Source organism: Poromitra crassiceps (genome assembly GCF_964638095.1).
Source record: "Poromitra crassiceps genome assembly, chromosome: 4".
NCBI lineage: Eukaryota > Metazoa > Chordata > Actinopteri > Beryciformes > Melamphaidae > Poromitra > Poromitra crassiceps.
In genome coordinates this window covers 56632953-56657952 of record NC_139626.1, presented here as the reverse complement: position 1 = coordinate 56657952, position 25000 = coordinate 56632953, and the positions used below count along the sequence as shown (strand labels likewise).

The window sequence follows — 25000 nt, the reverse complement described above, 5'->3', positions numbered from 1 at the left end:
TGTAGCAAGCACCAGAGCGGTGTGGCTCCCCGGGACGAAAGTTGTCTCAAGGGCGGGGCATCTTGATTTTAATGTCCCGTCATTAGAGACATAGTGAGCTGTTATGGACATAATAGGGAGGGAGACATGTTAATGCTCGACCACATGTCCGGTACGATACGATACGATATACTTTATTGTCAGTTCACACTGAAATTTGTCTTGCAAAACAGCGGCAGTCCCATGCACAAACACATGACAAAGAGAACAAAACCAAAAAATACAAAGATACATACACACATACAGCACACAGAGAGCATTGGTCACTGCTCCACTGACCCTCGGCCATGTTCTTGATTAAGCCTCAGGATCGACTGATGTATAAAGGACTTTCTTAGTCTGACCTTCTTGAAAGTTGGAATTTAGGTATCTCCTGCCAGAGGGCAGGAGTTCATATTCTTCATGTAACACATGATTAGTGTTTGAGGCAATATTTCTGGCTAACCTCAATACACTGTTGACATATGTAGACTCAAATAGACTATGCAGTGGTTTACCTACAATTTTTGAACAAATATTCATCTGTCTAAGTAGTTGTGATTTTAAGGTAACAGACAGGCATCCATACCAGGTGGTACTGCAGTACTGTAAAACACTCATAATAACTGAGGTAAAAAATAATAGAAGAATCTGTTTACTAGCACCAAAAGATCTTAATCGGCGAAGAAAGTATAGTCTTTGCTTCGTTTTTTTACACAGAGAGTCTACGTGGTCTTTCCATGACAGCAGGTGGTCTATTGTTACTCCTAGGTATGTGAAGGAGCATACCTGCTTGATCTGTTCGTTATGGATAGTAACAGAGGAGCTGTGTGTGTCAGGTGGAGACCCAAAAACAATCTCTGCTGTCTTTTTTGCATTGATTAAGAGAGCGTTGTTATCACTCCACTCCACCACCTTATTTACTCTATGTTGGTGCAGTCCAGGGTCGCTAGAGCTATCAAGCAGAGAGATCAAAACTGTATCATCAGAATACTTTAGAATATATTGATCTGGTGTGGTACGACACTCAGATAAACATTCCACAGTGCGACAGTCGTCGGTGTAGAAAGTGAAAAGAAAAGCTGAGCTTACGCTGCCCTGGGGAGCACCAACATTAGTAGTTATTGCTGATGAGAGGGTTCGGTTCACTTTCACCATTTGTGTCCTGTTGGTAAGAAAAGAGGCATACCAGTGGATTAAATATGGATTCAGTTCCAGCTGTACCATCTTTAATATCAAAATGTCTGGCTGTATTGTATTGAAAGCTGATGAGTAATCCAAGAAAAGTGTCCTTGCATAATTATTGTTAGATTTATCCAAGTGTTTAGTGATGACATGTGCCAGCGTGACAACCGCATCCTCTGTACCACATCCTTTAGTCAGCAATGAAGTCAACATCTTCACTGGCAATTTCCATTCTCAGCTGTAGAGTTTTGGGATGGCGGTGTCTGACACATATTGTCTGCTAGGAGGCTCGTACTGTAGCAAGCATCTTTTGAAAGCTTCCTTCTTGACGGTTTGAAATGGGACCGACTCCTTCATGTGATATCTTGCAACAGCCGCAGTACACTGGACGTACTATCTCGTGCTGGTTTGCTTGTATTTGGAGGCTTTAGCAAAAGCTGCAATTGTCCTGGGCTGGCCAGGTGGCTTTATTGGCTATCATCTGTGGTGTTGTTGCTGCTGGCAGTACTACCGGCTTTGATTCACTATCACCATCTGTGCTGCTGCTGCTGCTGGCAGTATCATCATCTGTGGTGCTACTGCTGCTGGCAGCGCTACCGGCTTTGATTCACTATCGCCATCTGTGGTGCTGCTGCTGCTGGCAGCGCTACCGGCTTTGAGGCTTTGATTCACTATCACCATCTGTAGTGCTGCTGCTGCTGGCAGCGCTACTGGCTTTGAGGCTTTGATTCACTATCACCATCTGTGGTGCTGCTGCTGCTGCTGGCAGCGCTACCGGCTTTGAGGCTTTGATTCACTATCACCATCTGTGGTGCTACTGCTGCTGGCAGCGCTACCGGCTTTGATTCACTATCGCCATCTGTGGTGCTGCTGCTGCTGGCAGCGCTACCGGCTTTGAGGCTTTGATTCACTATCACCATCTGTAGTGCTGCTGCTGCTGGCAGCGCTACCGGCTTTGATTCACTATCGCCATCTGTGGTGCTGCTGCTGCTGGCAGCGCTACCGGCTTTGAGGCTTTGATTCACTATCACCATCTGTAGTGCTGCTGCTGCTGGCAGCGCTACCGGCTTTGATTCACTATCGCCATCTGTGGTGCTGCTGCTGCTGGCAGCGCTACCGGCTTTGAGGCTTTGATTCACTATCACCATCTGTAGTGCTGCTGCTGCTGGCAGCGCTACCGGCTTTGATTCACTATCGCCATCTGTGGTGCTGCTGCTGCTGGCAGCGCTACCGGCTTTGAGGCTTTGATTCACTATCACCATCTGTAGTGCTGCTGCTGCTGGCAGCGCTACTGGCTTTGAGGCTTTGATTCACTATCGCCATCTGTGGTGCTGCTGCTGCTGGCAGCGCTACTGGCTTTGAGGCTTTGATTCACTATCACCATCTGTGGTGCTGCTGCTGGCAGCGCTACCGGCTTTGAGGCTTTGATTCACTATCACCATCTGTAGTGCTGCTGCTGCTGCTGGCAGTACTACCGGCTTTGGGGAGTTTGGCAGCCTCGGAGGGATGATAAACTCCCACGTGTGCAAATAAATTTGTCCTCTGCACTTCCTTCCCTGGCACACATTTCTTGCTTATCTTAGGCTGTGTGGTATCTTTAGGCTCACCGTTGCCATCTGGGTAAAACCCAAAATACTCCCAAATAGGAGATTTTGTGTTTTTCTTTGGGACTAATATTACCTCACGGTCACTGTTCTCCATGTTGTCATTTTGTATGCTGTGATGTTGCTCCTCCCACTACTCTACTAAACAGCGATTTAATCACCTATCGCCAATCTCTAATGACCATGATTGGAAGATATGGAAATAGGACGTGTGTTTTTGATGTGACTAACTGATAGACTTCTCATGTTATGCATGATCTTCCTGCTGATGTGTTTGAATGTCTCTGCAGCCTGGACAGAGAGAGGAGAGGACCAGCTATGAGTTTCACAGCAGCAGCCAGTGGATGTCTGCTCTTCCTTCAGTCTGTGTCAGGTATTGTATCATTTACACTTTACACATTTTGCTGCTCTAATCCACAACCATTTTCAATAAGTGGAACAGTGGAATAAGCTTTACTGTAGTTATGCCAGCTGTTCAAAAAGATCATTGCCTAGCGTTCATCAATATCTTTCAAACATAGCAGAAAGTAATTTTCTCAAACAAGGTCTGAAGGTCTTGAATTGCACGTAACGCCGGCGTTACGTTTCAGATGTTTTGCTGTTCATCCGTCATTAACGTGGTGAATTACGTGGTTAATTCTCAACAATGTTGTTCATGCTACATACCAAATTAATCGCCTGTATCTTGCGCGTCGAACCATGTCTTCCTTTTTCGGATCAGATCAACACAGCGGAAGTTATAGCCGTCTTTGTACAAAGAGTGTTAAAAAAAATCCGAGGCGAGATGGTATCACCTACGTTCAGTGCGGTGTCACACCACCATATCAACATGGCTCATGGTAAACTCTCTCTCTCCGCTTCTGCCTTACTTCTGCCCCAGCCCTGTCGTTAATGGCAGTGTTCTAAGCAGACTGGATTGCATGCAGCAGATTGGACTATAGCTCAAAGACTTGAGACTTGACTTGGACTTGCAAAAAATTACGTGAGCATCTCTCTAAGTGCCCGGCCACGACCCATTGCTGCGCAGCAGCTATAATTGCCCTTAAAGTTTACATGCGCAAGGGTGTGTGTGTGTGAGCCCCCTTATGACCTCACTAATGGCATCATCAGTCTTATGACATGACTGCTGAGATCATCAGTGTGGGGTGTGTGTGTGTGTGTGTGTGTGTGTGTGTGTGTGTGTGTGTGTGTGTGTGTGTGCGTGCGTGCGTGCGTGCGTGCGTGCGTGTGTGTGTAGTCGGGTTTCCATCCACCTGCTTTTATGCGAAATTTCAATTTGTGGAGTGGAAACGCTGCCTAATTCGCAAAAACCTCCAAATATCGCAAAAACGTTTTCACGCTTGAGGGAGGCGGAAAAGTCGGGTGTATCGATAAAAGGAAAATGCGAAACGTGCAGTGGAAACAGATGAAGCAATATTCTGTTGTCTCCATTTAAAAACCACGCAGTTTGCCTTGATCACTGCAAAACATGACATGCCGTGTAGCCTACACACAATAGGGCTACACATGGTAAATCATTTTAAATACGCAGCACAATACCCGCCGTGGTAAACAGAAGAAGACTGGGATACTAAATTTAAGGCGACTCTATCTGCTCCGTGGATTATAACGTTATACTTGCCGACAATGCCGAGTCGCACCTGAATCCAGAAATGGCGTTATGGTACCTTTGTCTAGATCATCAAGAAACTTTAAATGAATAACGTTAAATGTGTTTAACAGAGCTGTATATCGGGTCTAGCAGCTGATCAGCAGCTCAGACAGCCTCAAACACGAGGTGATTGACAGCTATAATTCGCAAAATAGCAGTGGATGGAAACGCGCATTATTTAGCATTTTCTTTTGCCGACTTTCTGAAAATTCCATTAAAAGTTGCGATACATTTGGATGGAAACCCAGCTTCTGTGTGTGTGTGTGTGAATCCTTATGACATGACTGATGACATCATCAGTCTTATGACTTATGACATCACTGATGACATTATCACTGATGTCACAATGCCTCCTCGTGTGTGTGTGCCCTCTTATGACATCACTGATGACATCATCAGTGGGACAAAATTGAAACAGAAAACAGATAAACATTGCTACTTTTATATGACTAGGGATCTCGCGCGCTACGCGCTCGATTCCTAGGCTTGCCCGCCCTGCAGCTCGCCCAGCTGGCCCTGCAGCTCGCATACGCAGGTCGGCCGCTGCATGGCCTCGCCCTGGGTGCTCCTTCATGGCATACTTCAGGGATGCTGAATCACATGTCCTGGAGCTGGCAACATTCAGCTGTCCATGGCTGAAGATGGGGGTTTGAAGGCAGACTCCCACTTCTTTTTTGTGACATCACTGAGATAATGTCACAATGGATTTATGTATATGATTTATGTATACATATTAATCGCATGATTGTCCATAGTTAATCACGATTAATCGCAAATTAATCACATTTTTTTAATCTGTTCTAAATCTACCTTAAACCGAGGTAGACTACCTTAAACCTGAGAGCTTTGTGCAAAGATGCACTGTTGTATTAATATGGGTAGTAGCTATCATTAGTATGGGTAGGTATTTGGCCATTGGTAATATTGTTATTATTGCTACTAGTTACTGGGAATACACATCTCTCAGGCTGCACTGTGAAGTTAATTGGTGCTATCCTCTACATCTCTCGAGCCACAGACAGGAGAAGCTGCGTGCATGCTCTCTCCCCCCTCTCTCTTTCTCTCTCGGTCTCTCTCCCTCTCTCTTTACTGCCTGTCTGTCTCGCTCGCTCGCTTTCTCTGCCTCTCTCTCTCCCTCTCTGTCCCCCCCCCCCCCCCCCCCCCCCCGTTCTCCGTCTTTCTCTCACTCTCTGCCACGGGGAAAGACGAGACAGACGGGGAGAGCTGAATGCTGAATGCAGGACATCTTTCTCAATTTGAAGCTGAAGTTGGCAATATACCCATTTTCTTCCTCCTTTTCTGCTCACGGAGCTTTGTTTCTGCTTGCTATCAAGTGCATGCGTTAATTCCGCGTTAAAAAAAAATAGTGCATGGCGTTAAAAGGAATTTGAGTTAACGCGCGATTAACGCGTTAACGCTGACAGCCATAATATATATACTGTATATATATATATATATATATATATATATACAGCGTTGCCAGACGTACGATAATTATCGTATTTGTACGATAATTTCAACCTCTGTACGATGTACTTTCAATAATCCCAAAATCCCCCAAATGTACGATAATTTCATCATTTTGTGACACTTAGACGAATCCTTCGTCTATCACTCTATCTGTTTATACAATCATCTCTTCAAACAACATATTTGCAGCCAATACGTGCAGGGTGTTTTGTTGTTGTTGCAACGCAGGCTGAGATCACAGTGTTGAAAAATCATGCCAAGTCCAAAAAGTAGCCTGTGATCAGCCGCAGCCCCCCCCCGACATAGCGCTGGGGAGGGGGCGTACGATAATTTCACTCCAAAAACGATAATTTTGACCCTCTGGTACGATAATTCAACATTTGCCATCTGGCAACACTGTATATATATATATGTGTGTGTGTGTGTGTGTGTGTGTGTGTGTGTGTGTGTGTGTGTGTGTGTGTGTGTGTGTGTGTGTGTGTGTGTGTGTGTGTGCATGCACGCGTGGGCGCGTGTGTGTATATACACTAGGGCTGTCAATCGATTAAAATATTTAATCGCATGATTGTCCATAGTTAATCACGATTAATCGCAAATTAATCAATATTTTTTAATCTGTTCTAAATCTACCTTAAACCGAGGTAGGCTACCTTAAACCTGAGAGCTTTGTGCAAAGATGCACTGTTGTATTAATATGGGTAGCTATTATCATTAGTATGGGTAAGTATTTGGCCATTGGTAATATTGTTATTATTGCTACTAGTTACTGGGAATACACATCCCAGGTGAAAAAGTAGTATACTTTTGTATATTTGAAATATAATTTAAGTATACAAAAGTTATTATAATTATACTTTTACTTTTTGTGCTTAATATAAAGTATATTTAACATGTACTTTTATAAAGTGTACTTCAGAAAAGATGCCATTAAGGTCAATTTAAATGTACTAAAAATAAATATACTCATTTTTCCAATACTTAAAGTGGTATTTTAGTTTACTTTTAAAAAGCGTACTTTCTTGCAAGTGTATTATAAATTGTACCTAAGTATACTTTTAAAATAGTATACGAAATTGTAAATACTTAAAGTGGTCATATAGGCCCCTATCGTTGCATCGGCGCAGTTTCTAGGCCGAGCGGCAGGCGCAGATCAAAGCAGTGGGCGTGGAAAGGCGCACTTGATATCGTCGTGCTGGCGCTAGATGCAGCCCAAAGCATTACAACCACGCCTTTTAGGCGTAAAATTATGCACCGTCATGCTCATTGGATAAGTGCAATAAACGAATCGCACGCTTGCCTTTTTAGCTCCAATTCCAGTGATCCCGCAAAACCAGACGAAAGCCAAACGCTCTGCCCCCCCCCCTCCCTTCATCCAGCCTGTCTGTCTGCATTATAGGCTATTATTCCATATTATTATGCTTCTCAAACCAATCTAACTGCAGTTTCAATACTGCAAGCATGTAAATACGCTACACTATAGCAAGATCAAAGTGAAAATAATGTTCTATGCATCAGCTAGAAAAATATAGCCTATTAGATTGGTGAAAGTTTGTCCAGAAAGATATCATTTTCTCTCGCCTGCTGCAGGAAGGATGATGCACATAAATATACCCTACATTATGTCAAGTCATTGCATAAATGTGTTTTTATTGTAAAACTAAATGTGAAATAGGGCCAAGTTATTGGAGGGACATCACAGTATAGCAGATGCCATTAGAAGCGCGTTCCGCTGTTACTTCTCTAAATCACGTTAACTCGACAAGGGGTATATATAGCCCCAGGAGGACATATATGTTTCACTTAGGGTGGTGTTTTAATTTCGATGATTTATTTGGTCCAATATTGAAATGTTCTACAATTGCAGGCTGTGTTACCATTACACATTATTTTAGATCGACCTTTTATATCTATTTCGCCTCATTTGGTTGCTATTTAGTAGCGAAATTTAGTACCCAATTGCATGCTGGGGCATTCACAGGCAGTCAGAGAGAGACAGTCGTATTGTGCCTGTCAGACTGCCTGCAGCCTCAAAGCGGTACGGACGGAGTTGTTTTACCCAGGCTGGAAGCGTTGTCACACAGGCTTGTGACAGTAACTCAACGCGGAAGGATTTATTTCACAATAAACTGGTAAACGCACACCAATGCCTGCTCCTGTCAGTAGGAGAGAGGGAGAGAGTGACACAGAGAAGGGTGACAGAGGAGAGAGGGGACGGACTGGCCCATTGAATAGGCCTGCTTTTCAAAGGCGCAAGGCGCTAAATTAACGGCAGGTCGGAAGATAAGAGTATGCCGGTATTTAGCGCCGACACGCCCACTTTGGCGCATTCAGGGACTCCGCCACGCCCATTCGGCCTAAAGCGCATTTGGCAGCCTAAAGCCTATTGCTATTTTCCCGAAACAGGCGCTAGGGACGTTTTTTTGCGGTTAAGGCCCGTAATAGCGCCGATGGCCTGTGGGAGAATAGGGCCCATAGTGTACTTATAAAAAGTATACTTATTTTTAAGTCAATTTTAATAAAGTATTAGTATACTTTATCATAGTACACTTTAATTGCTATTATTTACACGTGCATTTAAGTGTACTTTAAAAAAGTGCACTTTAATATAAGTTCATTCTAAGCTGTATTTTAGTGTACTTTTAAAAAATATACTAATTTGCAACTACGTAAAGTGGTAATTTAGTATACTTATGAAAAGTACACTTATTTTCAAGTCCATTGTAATACACTATTAGTATACCTTATTCTCATACACTTTAAGTGGAATTATTTATAAGTGTATTTAAGTGTAATTGCAAATAGTACACTTTAATATAAGCTCATTCTAAGCTGTATTTTAGTGTACTTTTAAAAAGTATACTAAATTGCAACTACGTAAAGTGGTCATTTAGTATACTTATGAAAAGTACACTTATTTTCAAGTCCATTGTAAGACACTATTAGTATGCTTTATTGTAGTACACTTTAAATTGAATTATTTATAAGTGTATTTAAGTGTACTTGCAAAGAGTGAACTTTAATATAAGTTCATTTTAAGCTGTATTTCAGTGTACTTCAAAAAAGTATACTAAAGTGCAAGCACTTCTAGTGGTAACATAGTGTACTTGTGAAAAGTACACTTTTGTTAAAGTCCTTCTTAATACACAACTAGTATGATTTATTGTAGTGTACTTTAATTCCACTTCATTATAAGTGTATTTAAGTACACTTATAAAGAGTGCACTTAAATGTTAGTTCATTTTAGCTGTACTTTAAGTAGGATAAGTTGTAAATACTTACAGTCATAATACAAGATGGAAGGAAACTAATTACTAGTACTCAAATGAGTGTAATTGATTAGCTTTTTGTGTACTTGTACTTTTTTGAGTATGTCTTTATTCAGTCATTTTACTTTTTATCTAGCCCTTTATGCACTAATTACTATTTTTTAAAGTGTGACCCTATAGTTTTTAGACAGTGGGGACAAAAGTTGCTCCAAAATCATTTATTTTTTTATTTCGTACATTGAAGTAAAAAGTAATTATATTACAGTTAGTAATCCAAGTAATTTCAAGTTACTGCATTACTTTCTCCAGCGCTGGCATAGTGTTGAAATGAAAAGTGGAGATAGGTCTGGCTTTGCAAGACTAGTGTTGCCAGATCATGATTTGTTTTTGTCCTATATAGGCAAATAAATAAAATGTATGACGTTTGGCTGATTGTTGACGTAACAAGTACTTTTGAAACCAAGTAATAAGTAAAGTAATTGTATTACTTTTTAAATGAATAATCAATAATAAGTAACTAATTATACTTCCCAAACACTAATTCTGAGAATGTTTGTAAAGCTAGCTGGCTCACATTAAAATAACATGTCTGTGTGTCTGTGTGTCTGTGTGTCTGTCTGTCTGTCTGTCTGTCTGTCTGTCTCCGTCCGTCCGTCCGTCCGTCCGCCTGCCTGTCTGTCTATCCGTGTGAGAAGGTAGCAAGGTGACATTGACATTTAGGATCTTAAAATTTACTTTTTCTCTCTCTCAGCACTGATCCCTATTTGTCTGAAATATTCAGCTCTTCAAATAAGATCAGTAAGATCAAAATTAGCCTGCCCTGCACAAACACAATCATGTGTCTCAGACTCAGTGATCAAATTCAAGTATCAGCTCCATGTAGCCTACTGTATTCAGTTCTCAGATAAAATAGATACCACTAAGCAAATAAAACAAGGGTAAACAATAAAATAAGTAGTGAAGTTATTAATAGCCCATACAATTTTTTTTTAAGACATGAAAGCGAGGTACTCCCGGTTCTGCCTATAAACGCAAAGAAGAAGAAGAAGAAGAAGAAGAAGAAGAAGAAGAAGAAGAAGAAGAAGACACTATTATGTTTTTGAGCACTTTGGGTGGACATCGTTTTTGTTTTTCCCACACTGTGAATAATATTGTGTAACTGCTAAAATTCAGAAGGTGGCGGTATTGCACAAAATGCTGTTTGCCAACCGCCATTAAATATCAGAAGAAGAAGAAGAAGGTACTTCCGGAAGTGATCAGGGCCAGCCAACATGTTTCGTTTGAAATTCGAGCGGGCGTCCTGCCGCCCGGGATACGGTAATATTGACAAAACTAGTTGCTTATCATGTATTTAAAACTGTATGTCTTGTATAAGCAGACGGTACCAAAGTATTTTGGTGTACCCCGAAACGCAACATTATGTGCGTTTTTCTATTAGCTTGCGTTAGCGCTTATTCTCTGTATAGACTGCTTTACACAACGTTACCAGCGTTAGTTAACGCTAGGTTAGTCTGTGAGACTGATGTAACGTTAATGTTACGGCAACAGTTGAATCGTTTTAGACTTATTTGTGAATTACATTTACTCAAAGGGTGAACAGTATGCTACAAAACAATGCTAGCTGACGTTAGTGTGGGGAGTCTGCTTAGCTAGCTAGCAGCCAGAGACAATCAAGTACTGTATAACGTTAGCTGCTAACTCGATGCTAGTTACAACTCTCTCCTGTTCACATTGGTAGGCAGTCATGTCGGGAGGATTTTGTCTGTCTTGAAGGGGTGATCATGAAAGGCAACGACAGAAGGTAAGAGGAATAAGGTTACTGTTCTTCCTCACACACCCTAAAATAGTAAATGGTCATGGTAACCTGTCTATTTTGTCATGGTTTATCACAGAACAGATATTATTTTCTTATATATATATTGCAGGGGATTCATCCCCCGGGGAGCAGAGTGAGAACTGCAAATTCCACACAGAAACTCCTTTTTGATGAACACCCACCTGGGCAGTAGGCAGTGAGGACATGGGGACAGTTAGCCCCATAATGTGACACTGCTACTGTACTCCGATAATATTCTCGTACAGCAGTCATCGTCACACAGCGTTTGAATCCTCACTAGGTAGAAAACGGTTACACCCTGCCTTTTCAAACCCCCCCCCACTCCGAAGATCGACCTCCATTCTTCGTAATGGAGGGGTTTTCCCATTTTTTTTAAAGGCACCCCTATTCCGAATGGGGACATCCCCTCCATTTCGAAACCCCCCCACTCCGAAATTGATTTTCAAGTCCATATTTCTCAGAGTTTCCTGCATCAAACACTGCAACTCATTGTTTTTTATTGAAAATATGCATAGGCGGCGCTAGACCATCGGGAATGGGGAAGCTAAATTTCCTCCGATTTTCATAAAACAAAATCAATTCAACCCGACTGGCATTCACAAATAAGAACGTCCACATCTTGCTAATATGACTCAATGAACCTTATTCAACTGTGAGCATTTGACTCAAAGTTACAATTAATTTTTTTCAAACACTTGTCAGGGTATGAATGTGGGCGTGTGTAACAGCTCACCTTTAGATGTGTAGAAAACATCATTTATGATTAGATCCTGTCGGCGTAAAAATAATCAGTTGAATATGCTGCTGTGGAACAGATCCTTGCGCTCTCGGATTACGCATTTGACAAATTTAACAAACTGTATGGCAAGACAACATAAATTAACAATGTTTAGTGATTGTAGAGAGATATCTCTGTGCACCTGCAGAAAACTGCGAGCCAGGAATGCGCAAGACCACACCTGGTAGGCTATTTAGACCAGCAGAGTGGAAAGTCTGTGTGCCAAAAATAAAAACACAGCTCCGGGCCCGATATGCGGTTAACTAGAGTGTGCGTTGTCAAGGTGTAGCCTATTTCTTTGCGGAGTGGGGGAGAAAGCAAGCAGGACAGCTGTGCCCAGTCCCTGAGCAGCGGCTCGCACGATTCTGAACAACACAGAGTGCAAACATGTCTGTGATCCACAGCTGATTTTAGGATGTATCCAACATTCACATTCCTGTATCTATCTGAATGCAGCAGGCTCGTGTTTACTGCTATAGCGAAATTATATGTAGACAGTGACATATAATAAAAAAAAACAATGAGTTGAAACATTTATTTCAAGCTGCAGGAATGCAGGAAACTCGGAGAAATATGGACTTGAAAATCAATTTCGGAGGGGGGGGGTTAAATCTATTTCAATTTCGGAGTGGGGGGGTTTCTGAGTGGGGGTGTGTCGGAACGATGGTTTTTCGGAATGGAAGGCGGTCCCCGCTGAAAACGCTGTTAAAAAAGCTCTCCTACCCGTATCCGACCTCCGATTGCAGATCCGAAGATATGATAGTCCGCCTAGTGAAGCCAGTAATTTAACCGGCGCTGTTAAAATGATACTGCTTGCATGAAACACCCGTTTAGAAGCAGTCTTTGCACAGCCTGTGCCGTATTGAGGACAGGAGAAGCCGACAGGAACCTATTTCATGACATGTTTTGCTTCCCAGGTGCGCTGGATTTGCGTTGATCACTGACAGCCGCCGTCTCCGTGTGACTGCATGTGTTGTTTGCTCGCCATGTGCAAGCGGTGCACCAAGATAGTGAGATCAAACACACCCTGCTGTAAATTCAGCGCAGGCTGTACAAAGACTGCTTCTAAACGGTTGTTTCACGCAAGCAGTATCATTTTAACAGCGCCGGCTAAATTACTGGCTTCACTAGGCGGACTATCATATCTTCGGATCTGCAATCGGAGGTGGGATACGGGTAGGAGAGCTTTTTTAACAGCGTTTTCCACCTATTGAGGATTCGAACGCTGTGTGACGATGACTGCTGTACGAGAATATTATCGGAGTACAGTAGCAGCGTCACGTTATGGGGCTAGGGGACAGTCAGCTTCTTAGTGTATGTAAAATTCTGACACACTGGAATAGTGAATTACAAGTGAAATAATAGACTGTAAACTCTCAATTTCATGGACCCTCTCTTAATGCAAGTGTGTGTGTAGAGAGAGCTATCTCACTCTCTTTCTCCCTGCAGAATCATATTAGCTTCCCCGCGGCGTGGCAGCAAATGCTTTATGGACCGGGGCCCGGTGGGTGGGAACCACTGGTGTAGAGGTAAAAGCACTTGCCTACCACCGCGGAGTCCCAGGTTCAACTCCTGCCAGAGGTACCTCTGGCTTGGTCAGACATTCCTAAAGATTGGCCGTGTCTGCGGGTGGGAAGCCGGTAGGGTATGAGTCCTGGTCGCTGCACCAGCGCCTCATCTGGTTGGCCGGGCCACCTGTTTCGGGGAATGGGCACTGGGGGGAATGGCATGATCCTCCCATGCGCTACGTCCTGCTGGTGAAACCCCTCTGACCCGCGCAACGACCGTTATAATGGGGAATTGGCCAAGTACATTTGGGGAGAAAATGTGAGAAAAATCCACAAAAAGAGATTCTCCAGAAGATGCTGAAAAAAAATTACACTCATGAGTACTACAGATAGAAAATGAAGTTTTCTCACTGCAATCTTATCTGACTTTGTTGTCCAGCTTAAGGCAGTGTGTCCAGAGGCTGCTCTGTGTGCGCTGCATCTTCACTACCCATCTACTCCTCGTAGAAACTCGACATCACTCCATCGACAACAGATACAGCTGCCCAGAGGTATGACAGTACAACTGTATTTTTTTTTTTTTTTAAAGCTGAGGGACCTGGTGCTTGCATGTGGTTGGAATACAGTATATATAATATGTTCCTGTTTGTGATTCCCAGAGCGGTCGTGTCACCTGTCAAGGGCCTGTACCAGCCACCCACCCTCTGCTGGGATACCAGCCATCCAGCCGCTGCTCAGCGCTGCCCTGTGTAGAGCATCCTGCCCACTCTCAGCAGACTTTCCCCAAGTAGGGCTGAAATAGGAAGAGACTAAGGTAGAGTCCTGCTCTGGATGTCTGTTTTTATTTGCACAGCTCCCCATGTCTTATCTTAATCATGGAATATTTCAAATGTGATACAGTTGCCATACTCTTCAGGTGCTTCTAAAAGCTGTTGGGAGTAATTGTTGGTGTGGGTGTGTGTTTCTAGATGTGCCCTCTGGTGTGTTTGCTCCAACCTCATCTTCACTGAACATCAGATCATCCTCAGTCTGACTGACCTCACTCAGCCTCAACGGAAAGCACACGCCACTAACGGACTCGTCAACATCAGTAGGTGGGTTATCCCTTTTTATATTATTATTTTTTCTCATTTCCCCCAATTGTACTTGGCCAATTTCCCTCTGCTGCCGCTCTCGCTGCTCCACCCCCTCTGTCGATCACATTTGCCAGCTGCTTTTCACCTGATAGCGGGGAGCTTCAGTCGCTGGAAGTAGCATGTGGGAGGATCACGCTATTCCCACAGTCCCCTTCCGCCCCGAACAGGCGCCCTGACTGACCAGAGGAGGCGGTCGTACAGCGACCAGGACTCATGCCCTTAATCTGGCTTCCCGCCCGCAAACACAGCCAATCGTGTCTGTATAGACGCCCGACCAAGCCGGTGGTAACACGGGGGCACGGACCTGCGACCCTCATCTTGGTAGGCAGGGAATCTACCGCTACACTACCCGGACACCCAGTAGGAGGAAATATTAAGCAGGAAGTACAGTATATGCTCATTTATTTGTCTGCTCATAGTCATCTAATTCCAGGGCTGGCCCGAATAAAAACATTTGGGCTCCGGATATTCGGTGGTAGGTCAACAGTGAATATTTGGATATTTGAGATGCAACACGCATCTTGGTCTCCTTTCGGTTTTGCGTTTCTCCCCCAGACCATGCTGCCGCTGGGGAAGAAACGCGCACACACAGTGGTTATCCTATAGAAAATGACTGAAAGATTATGTAAATATATTAGGCTATACGCTGTGTTGTGTTCTGTGTGCTGTGAACATGACTCTGGAAGGAATTAACTGCAGCCACACCGATCCATCAGAAAGGATAGATTTCTGTTGTTTTGGAATGTCAACGCCATTTAAAAATAAAATAGAAAATGCCTCTAATTTGCGGTGACAAATCTGTCCGTCCAGAAAGAAGATGTGGCCTGTGTGTTTCAGTAGCAAGCAGACTACTGTCTCTTCACACCCAGCACGTTCTCATTCTCATCCTAGTTTGACGTATAGTCAGGATCCCATGGCCCACTACCGATGTTAACAGTTCCATTCCTCCGCCGTTAAGAACTAAAGTAAACACGTGGGCCTCTATCTTCTGACAGGCGCTATCCCTAAATAGCGCTTTGCGCACTGTTTGCGCGTGCATTAAGGCACGGACGATAGCGTTCCGCCTTGCCTCCCCCACCGAGCAGCAAAAAAAAAACATCCCCACCTCACGGGAGCTACTGGTAATGATTTATACAGAAATTTTACTGTTTCAAAGTGATATAATTGTCTGGTAGACGTGACCTCCCTGATTTCTAAGTTAAAACAGCCCCGAAATATGTTGGGGATGCAATTCTCGGCGGGCATGCGGAAACAATTCTGCCAAAAATCATCTGCGCCCCAAAATGGTAACTGTCTGCCTTTCCGAAGCTCTGCCACTCCGAACGTTAACTTCCAGTATTCGGACTGGCGGTCGTTCACCTTAGAAGCCGCAATGCCGACCTTAGGTTTAGGCGTGGGGGTGGGAGAGGTTAGGTTTTGGGTTAGGGTCTGGGGGAGGTTAGGTTTAGGCATGGGGGGAGGTTAGGTTTAGGCATGGGGGGAGGTTAGGTTTGGCGTGGGGGCTGGGAGAGGTTAGTGAAAAACGGGGAATATAGAACCCTTTCTGAGTGCCGATATTTCGGAGTGGCAGAACGTCGGAGTGGCAGCATGTAACCCCCCAAAATGCCCGCGCAAACGGGATTTGGGCGGTCTTAACTACCAGAATTATTCACAGGCGTGACCGGGCATGCAAGGCTGGCATACGTCAATCAAAACCAATCAGATTCCCGTCTCACAATGGTTGTTTGCGTGAGGTTGCCTCACCGAGGCATGCAATATGTTGTAATTATCTCCATGCGTAATAGAGTGTACTCACTCCTGCGAGGACAGAGAGAGCTTATTGACAGATCGTCTGTGGTGCCGACCCTTCGGGTTATGAAGGTAAATAGCCTATGTCCATTGTCCCACAAGTGTTCTCAATTTATTTCCCTCTTTGCGATGTGATAAAAGTTTCTCAGTGAGTTATAGTTGATTGCCTCACTGAATTATCTGCTGCTAATACCCAAATATATATAAATATATATAAATATCCAAAAGTAATTCCACTTTCCACTCCGCAAATACCTCTCTGCGCTCGGAGCGCAGCCGTAATCTCTGTGCAGAGCGCCCAGCGTATTTGCGCGTAAGAGGTCCTTTTCATAGCTCTTAGCGCAAAGTAATTGCACGCTGCTGACGATAGGATAACGCCATCTATCCCACATTTTAGCGCTGAAACGCCTGCTTTGGCTTGTGGCAGCCAATGCCCAGTACACTTATCTCACAGTCATGCGGTTGTGTCCGCCCCCAATTTGCATTGCGCATGGCGTTAAACGAGCGGAAAATTAGCGCTTTTGGGAAGATAGAGGCTAGGGCTGCACAATATGAGGAAAAGCTGCGATGTGCGATAACTGTTCAATATTGTGATGACGATATGACCTGCGATAAATAAAAAAATGCTATAAAAAAAATATTAATGGGTAGGGGTGCTCCGATCCGGCTAAGCCACGATCCGATCCGATTCCTATTCCTGGGGTCACGATCCGATTCCAGAATCGATTCTCGATTCCAACGATTCTCGATTCCAGAATCTAGAATCGATTCTCAATTATGTAGTTTGATATTGCAATAACACACAAAGGTAAATCTAAGACAAAAAATGACAAATGTATTAATGCTGAACTTCAAATTCAACTTCTGAAGTATTACAGTGAGGGCCTAAATTCATTTTGCAATACGAGTATGTTAATTTAAGCATATGTATCAGTAAGTGGCACGGGATTCTCAAAGCCTGTGTTGAGGGTCATACGAACAAAAATGCACTCTTGAAGCTAAAAAAAATCCAAAACCAACAAGTTAATTATTTACATTTTTACTTCAATGTAGAACAGTCATTTCTTACACATGAGATTACTTTTAGTCATAACGATTATTGAAAGATATTCCATATTCCAGACTGAAATGTTATAACAGAAGTGGAGTATTGGCCAGAATGACATGAACATTTGGACACTTATTCAGCCGGTATCTTGCATGTTGCGTTCATGTGCACTGTATTTTTTTTTTTTTTTTGCGATAACACGTGACTTTTGCGATGTGTTCATCGCGCATTTTCATATCGCGATGGCGATGAAAATACGATAAATCGTGCAGCCCTAATAGAGGCCGTGTAGTGCCGTTGGTTAGGTTTAGGCAACAAAGCCACATTGTTAAATTTCTACCTCTTCTCTTACAGTTCCTTGACCTCTGCGTTCACTATAAAAGCTTGTCTTGCATTAATTTGTCCTTTTCTTTTCTCATCCCCTCAGCCTTGTCGGCGGACAGGTCTTCCACTCCGGTGCAGAAGGACAGCAGCCTATGGGAGCAGATCACAGCCTGCGTTGTCAGCCAGCCTGCGTTGTCAACCAGCCTGCCTTCAGGACTGTGGCTTCATGGTTTAACATTTTGTTATGTTATTTGGCTCATCGGACTTACTTATGTCTACTACCCCTCCTGGGGTATAGGCCACCAACAAGGGCTTTCCAGCCATCGGCTCATCGGACTGATACCGATATATTCAAGATCAAACATCAGCTGATAGCCATATGATTGCTGATATATTGTGCATCGCTACTGGTAACTGTTTTAATTTCTTACATACATTTGTATTACCATAATATTTTAATGTAAATAAAATGTGTTTTTCTCATAATTGAAGTGCAATTGGTCATTGAACAAAACGGCACATTTGGAGTGTACTAAAATGGCACCATGTGAAGTGTAATAGTGATGTATTGTGAGTATACTTCAGGAACATTTAATACAGTACTTAAAGTATAACAATGTTCTATTTAAAATACACTTTTATCCTGACGCATAAGCAATGATGGAATACACTTCAGATACACTTTTAGTCAATTATAGTACACTTTAAGTACATGTCTTTATTATGCTTAAATTGTGATAGAACTTCACTATAAATACATTTCTTATTAACAATAGCACACTTTAAATGTACTAATTAAAATCAAAAAGTGCATTTGAAGTTTATTTGAAATATTACTGAGGCATGCTAGAAGAATATTAATAGTATGATAACTGTATTTAAAGTATACTTGTAGACTACATCAATTGATCTATAATGCCTTTTTAAGTATACTTTCAACACACTGGTGAATGTGGTGATATAATACAATTGTACTGAAAGTGTGTTTTGAATGCTCACGAATCATGCTTTTCACTGGTGTACTTCAGTACACTTAAAGTTTATAAAAAGTTGTTCCAAAAAAGCATACAAATTACACTTAAAAGGTGCTCAAGGAGTCCATAAGTACTACTAAATGACTACTTAAGTACACTTAAGTATAACTTAAGGGTGCCAAATTAACATATGCTAACTGAAAGTGTACTTAGTACATACTGTGAAAAGTATAATTTAAGTATAATACTTTTTCACCTGGGATCTCTCAGGCTGTACTGTGAAGTTAATTGGTGCTATCCTCTACATCTCTTGAGCCACAGACAGGAGAAGATGCGTCCATGCTCTCTCCCCCTCTCTCTTTCTCGCTTTCTCTCTCGGTCTCTCTCTCCCGTTCTCCGTCGGTCTCTCTATCTGGTCTGATCGCCCTCCCTCTCTCTTTCTCACTCCCTGTCTGTCTGTCTCGCTCGCTTTCTCTGCCTCTCTCTCTCCCTCTCTGTCTCCCCCCCCCCCGTTCTCCGTCTGTCTCTCACTCTCTCTGCCACGGTGAGAGACGAGACAGACGGGGAGAGCTGATGCGCTCCCTCTCTCTCTCTCACCCAAAATGGAGGACATCTTTCTCAATTTGAAGCTGAACTTGCCAATATACCCATTTTCTTCATCCTTTTCTGCTCACGGAGCTTTGTTTCTGCTTGCTATCAACGTTACTGCTTCCTGATTTCCCAAACTACGGGTCGGACGGACCAAGGCTCAAACATCAAAGAAAGTGCATGCGTTAATCGCGCGTTAAAAAAATAGTGGCGTTAAAAGGAATTTGTGTTAACGCGTTATTATCGCATTAACTTTGACAGCCCTAATATACACACATATAATCATTATTATTTTTGCATGTCATGGTCCAGCTCTACTGCAGCAGTTCCACTGCAGATAAAAGTCTGTCCTGTAAAGTGTTGAATGTGATGTGGTTTGTGATGTGCTCTGTGTTACAGTGGTCCAGGCGGCTCAGGGTGACTGGGGAGTGAATTACACTTCTACTGAGATCTGTGCCATCAAAGGATCAACAGTGGACATACTCTGCTCCTACACATACCCAGCCTACCTAGATGACCGTACTGATCCTGTCACAGTGAAGAAGACATTGTGGTTTAAAGAGGGTGAACCTGTGGATGTGACAACAGACTCAGAGTACACAGGTCGTGTGGAGTATGGTGGTGATCCGAAGAACTGCACCCTGAGAATCACAGACCTGAGAGAGAGCGACTCAGCTGTGTACAAGTTCAACTTCACAACAAACCATGCAGCTGGGATCTACACTGCTTCACCTGGAGTTAATCTGACTGTTACAGGTAACTCTTTGATCAGACCATGTATTACTTCAGTTACAAACAGCTCCACAATGATGTGAGGGGGCAGTTACAAAATGTGAGGGGGCAATAGAGTACCGCAGGAAAGATGTATTTTTGTAGGCTTTATCCAGAACCGCCATTTGGTTCTTCAGTGGAAAAGTCTATGGGGTTTTAGAATGGGGATTTCACTTAAATGCATAAAATAAGGTCTGTGGTTAACAAAAGTTTGTGGGAACGCGAATTTGGGTTCAGCATGATACTCTTCACAAACGTGAATAACTTTTATGCCTTTTGAAGCGTTTTATAAAAATCGCATTTAAAAAAACGCATTTACGTTCCAAAAGTAATCACTGACATCACTGATGACATCACTTCCAGTTGAGTGACATAACTTCCGGGACAAAAATGTAAACAGAGATTGCTCCCTTTTATATATATATAGATGCAGCACGCACTCCAAAAGACACAATAGCATACGTTCAGTGCAGCATTTTTCAATAGCGTACGGCAGGGCTATTCAACCGGCGGATGAGTTGAGTTTTTTTTTTTTTTTTTTTTTTTTTTAACAATTAAAGTCGACGTGAACCGGAACGGAATGCACTAGCGCGAGCGTCGGACACTGAAAACGAATTGAGAGGCGGACCATATACGTGTCGATGATTTGATTTGACAATTCTGAGGACTGGCTTTGGCATTGGCCAATCCTGGCGTGTTCCACCCCCAAATCGAGTGGGATTCAGCCTATTGTCATGCTACGCGAGTGGGATCCGCAGAGTACCAGGCAGCCAGCTGCTTCGTGTGGAGCGAGCGGACAATCCGATGCATAGGTGCTGCCCGCCCGCCTGGAATCTCCGAGGGGCGACCCCTGACAACCACGCTTTCATGCGCGCGCCATTCACGCTATTTCTGTAAATACGATATTCCTGGAATGCGTGTTTTAAGGAGCCAATTACATTTCTTTGCATTCTTAGAGATTATAGTTTTTGTTTTTTGTTCATGTTTCATACAATTGGCCAAGTTAATAGTTAGTTTATGGGATGGGAATTCTGCCACATGACAGGCACTAGGTGCCATTTTCTACTTCATTTGGAAGAGAAAATTATCCTGAAATGAAGATTTGATTGACAGCTGCATGTCGTGATATGATTGGTTGAAATTGGTTGATTGGGTGAAAAAGTGTGAAAAACTAAAGAAATTATTTTTTTGTGATTTTCTTTTGGCATACATTATTAAATAGGTGCACTGCATACCCAGGTATTTGAACTAAAAGAAAAGAAAAGTCATTTTTGGGTTGAGCTCGACTTTAAACTTCATTTACTTATTACACCTGAATGGTTGTTTTTTCAGATGTGATGTAGCTAAAGTGAAAGTCAGATGCACTATAAATATTTTTCAGGAGATTCTGCGATGTAGCCACAAAAAGGTGCAATCTTAATGTTTTGTCAGGAGATGGCGCTGTGATGTAGCTAATCAAGAAAGATGCATTATAAATAATAATAATAATCATACATTTTATTTGGAGGTGCCTTTCAAGACACCCAAGGCTTACAGTGCATGTAAAACAGTTCTGCATATAAAACCATACAATGTATATAAAAAAACATTCTGCATAAAACCATCGACAAACAAGAACATTAAAATTAAAGACCAGTATGGGAGGGGGTTAGTGATGACAGTGAATAGGCCAGTTTGAACAGGTGGGTTTTGAGGTGGGATTTGAATGTTGTTATGATGTCAGACTGGTGGTGGATGTGAAGGGGTAGGGAGTTCCAGAGCCTGGGGGCGGTGCAGCTGAAGGCCCTGGCACCGATGGTACTGAGGCGGGAGGTGGGGATGGTCAGGAGACCAGCTGAGGATGAGCGCAGGGAGCGGGAGGGTGTGTACTCCTGCAGGAGGTCAGAAAGATAGGTGCGGGCTAGATTGTGGAGGGCTTTATAGGTGAGCAGGAGGTTTTTATACTCAATTCTGTAAGGAACAGGGAGCCAGTGAAGTTGGATGAGGATGGGGGTGATATGGTCAGATGATTTGGTGCGGGTAGTGATCCGAGCAGCCGAGGTCTGGATGAGCTCAAGTCGGTTGAGCAGTTTGGTGGGGAGGCCGGAGAGGACAGCATTACAGTCAATCCTAGATGTAATGAATGCATGGACCAAGACTTCTGTGCTGGATGTGTGATGTAGATAGCTAGGTTCTAAACAAGAAATATGGTTAAAATGTTTACAGTAGTTTTCGTTTCTTGCTGCACTACAATGTTACAATGCTGTGATGTACAGTAGCTCAACACAAACAATGCAATATTAATACGTTTTCATGAGATACTCAGTACTGTGCTAGGTTTTAAACAAGAATTTACCAAATTATATTCAAATGGCTAGCCTGACGTGTCGTAGAATACTTAGATTTGTTTCAAATATGTGTTTACTTTTGGGGCTTTAACACGGCTTTTGTTGCAAAGAAATTAGGCGCTTTTAAACGAAAATGAAGCTACTTTTGCAATGTAGTGAAATACAAGTTTTGACAAGTTGTGTCAAGTGTACATATAATGGCATTAATAGCTCGAGGAACGGTCCGGCCACCGGCCCCTTAGGTTTCTGACAATGTGGCCCCCTGAACAATTTGGTTGAATAGCCCTGGCCTATGGTGTCATATTTCGGGACGTCTAGTCCAATGGTCTATTCACCTTATAGAGAGCCAAAGTGAACGTCACTTCCTGCTTCAGCATTTTACCAGAGATTTTCATCCGCCATTTATTTTCCCATAGCCATTTTGTAAAATGGTTCTAAAAAGCTTTACATGTTGGAACCAAACGGTTCAGCTATATTTAGAAACAGGAGAGAGCACAGAATGTTTCAAACAAAAAAAAAGACACTGAGAAAATATTTCCCAAGAAAAACACAACAGTTTCATTGGCATCACAGAAAGGACATTCGCTACCCACCCCTGGAGTAACCCGTGCTAAAAAAACTATTGGTCACCAGGGCACCATGAAGGACCCTCCACTGTAGATCACCAGACCTTTTGGGGAGAGGAAGCTTGTAGAGCACTCTCCACCTAAACTTTACAGGGCTCTGGTCCTCTATGACATCCTCCCTGTTGTAGAGTTCAGCCTACTCACATGGGTCTCTTGTAGACATGAACCTGGCTCAGTTCTTGAAGCTCACGTTGTTGCAGGCACACTGGCTAGAGTGTAATGGAGGTCCCTTCCTCCCATAACCCGCTGGCCAACTGGGTGTAGACCAGCACCTCCTAAGTTGTCTTGGGCTGAAGCCTGCCTTGAATTCCTCTTCCATTCATCCTGGTTGTCCCCTTCCTTAATCCGGGATATCGAAGCCATAAACCAGAACACTGAATTGCTGGTCCTGGAGCGTGTACTAATTATAGCCACTGCCGATGATGTCACACATCCTATTGTGATGTCATCGGAGATGGTGACATTCCCATTGTGATGGCATCGGTGATGATGTCATACTTGACTATGACATCATCGGCAAAGCATCACATCTCACATGATGTCACAGGCAGCAATGTGAGGCAGTGATGATATCATTGCCGAAGTGTCATCCGGAAACAGCTTCCAGGGACCTAGCCGGACCCAGAAGGCCAGAATCTGCGCTGGGGGCCGGCCGGCAGAAACACAGCAATGTCCCAGCAGCCTCCGGCCAGGCCCCGCCTCCTCATGCAGTTCCTCCCTGCAGCAACCCAGTCATTTGCAAGAGCCCAATAGGCCTTCGTTGTTGGAGAGCCTGCTCTCTCCACTGACCCCTCTACCTCAGTGCAACCACACTGCCTACACTGTCTATATACCATCATTCTGCCAATAAGGCTTATTATGCTAAATCAACTTGGACTCCGGGCGGTAAAAGAAAGACAGGCGGCAATTAGGGGCAGGCGGTTATTTTAATTTTGACATAATTGAGCCAGGTGATTTTTTGAACAGAAATGTTGCTCAGCAAAAACAGAAAGTATCAAATTGCTTATTTAAACCAGTGAGATAGTAGGGGAGAGTGGGGTGAGTTGTGCCAGTGGGGAAGTTGTGCCACCCCTTGTATCTAGAAAACCATAGAAGAAATTGGTCATGTGACCACACATTTTTGAAGAGGCATCCATTTTACTCACTCTGCAAAGAAGGGAGGCAGATGGCACAAGAGCTAAGCACATTTAAGTTCAAAAAACTGTTTTTTGCCTCTCAAAGTAAATTTTTTATGATCAAGGTTTATTGATTGTTGTGTCTGAACAATTATAGACAAGCTTGAAAACATTTCACACATGTGTTAGTGTTTTAGTAAGCTACAATATGAGGCTATACTGTTAGCATGATGTTAGCTCCAAACCAGCTATATGATACAAGTTTGTTAAAATGGTGGGGATGGGGTGATTTGTGCCAAAAGCCTGGGTTAAGTTGTGCCAGTGCAGTTGCAGTTGATTTAGTGAAATTTTATTTAATTTAGTTCTTAAATGTTTAAATAGACCTTGTTGAAGAATATTGCAGAATTGGCAAGTGTAGCCTGGCTCTGTGATAGTTGATTTTGTTCATTTTGAACATAATTTTTATTTCTGAAAATGTTAAATATGTAGGTCAACTGCTGCTACCGTTTAGCCTTGTTTAACCCGGTTATAGTACACTGGACTTTAGTGTTATCTTTATTTTGTCTTGCTTTGATATAGCATTACAGTATATGAGATGAAAATGTTCTGTTTTACTTCAGTAATCAATGGCACAATTTACCCCAACGTATTCTCTCCAAAGGCACAACTTACCCCGCACCGGGGGCAAGTTGTGCCAAGAGACCACTTTTTTAGGAATAGCCATATTTTTTTAACAGTTTATTTAAGATCCAAAGGGAGTGTTCCCAGTGGTGCACAACATCCTGAAATATATTTACATATTGTAGTTGGAGGCATTACTGTCATGCCCTCACTTTAAAGACACCTCAAGTAAAAAGTGGCACAACTCACCCCACTCTCCCCTACTTAGTACACACAAGAGGTACAGGCAGTTTTGAACATGCCTAGTATTGTACAACGGACTGGAATGAACGAAAACAATTGATAGCCTTCATCTTCATCGTCAT

At 43.0% G+C, this 25000-nt stretch overlaps 2 protein-coding genes across 2 annotated transcripts in view; both read left to right on the top strand.

Moving 5' to 3' along the window:
* The window catches only part of LOC310775857 (uncharacterized protein), a gene marked incomplete at its 5' end in the record, with an annotated part of 198040 nt that overhangs the window by 113000 nt on the left and 60040 nt on the right, over positions 1-25000 (top strand). The gene's annotated exons all lie outside the window — the stretch shown is intronic.
* Positions 1-25000, top strand: part of LOC310774923 (uncharacterized protein) — a gene marked incomplete at its 3' end in the record, with an annotated part of 77315 nt that overhangs the window by 23333 nt on the left and 28982 nt on the right. Inside the window, exons 2-3 of the mRNA XM_083635016.1 lie at positions 3098-3180; positions 19575-19931. Coding sequence (XP_083491142.1) covers positions 3126-3180; positions 19575-19931 — 412 coding nt within the window. The 5' untranslated portion in view covers positions 3098-3125. The remainder of the gene's footprint in view (positions 1-3097; positions 3181-19574; positions 19932-25000) is intronic.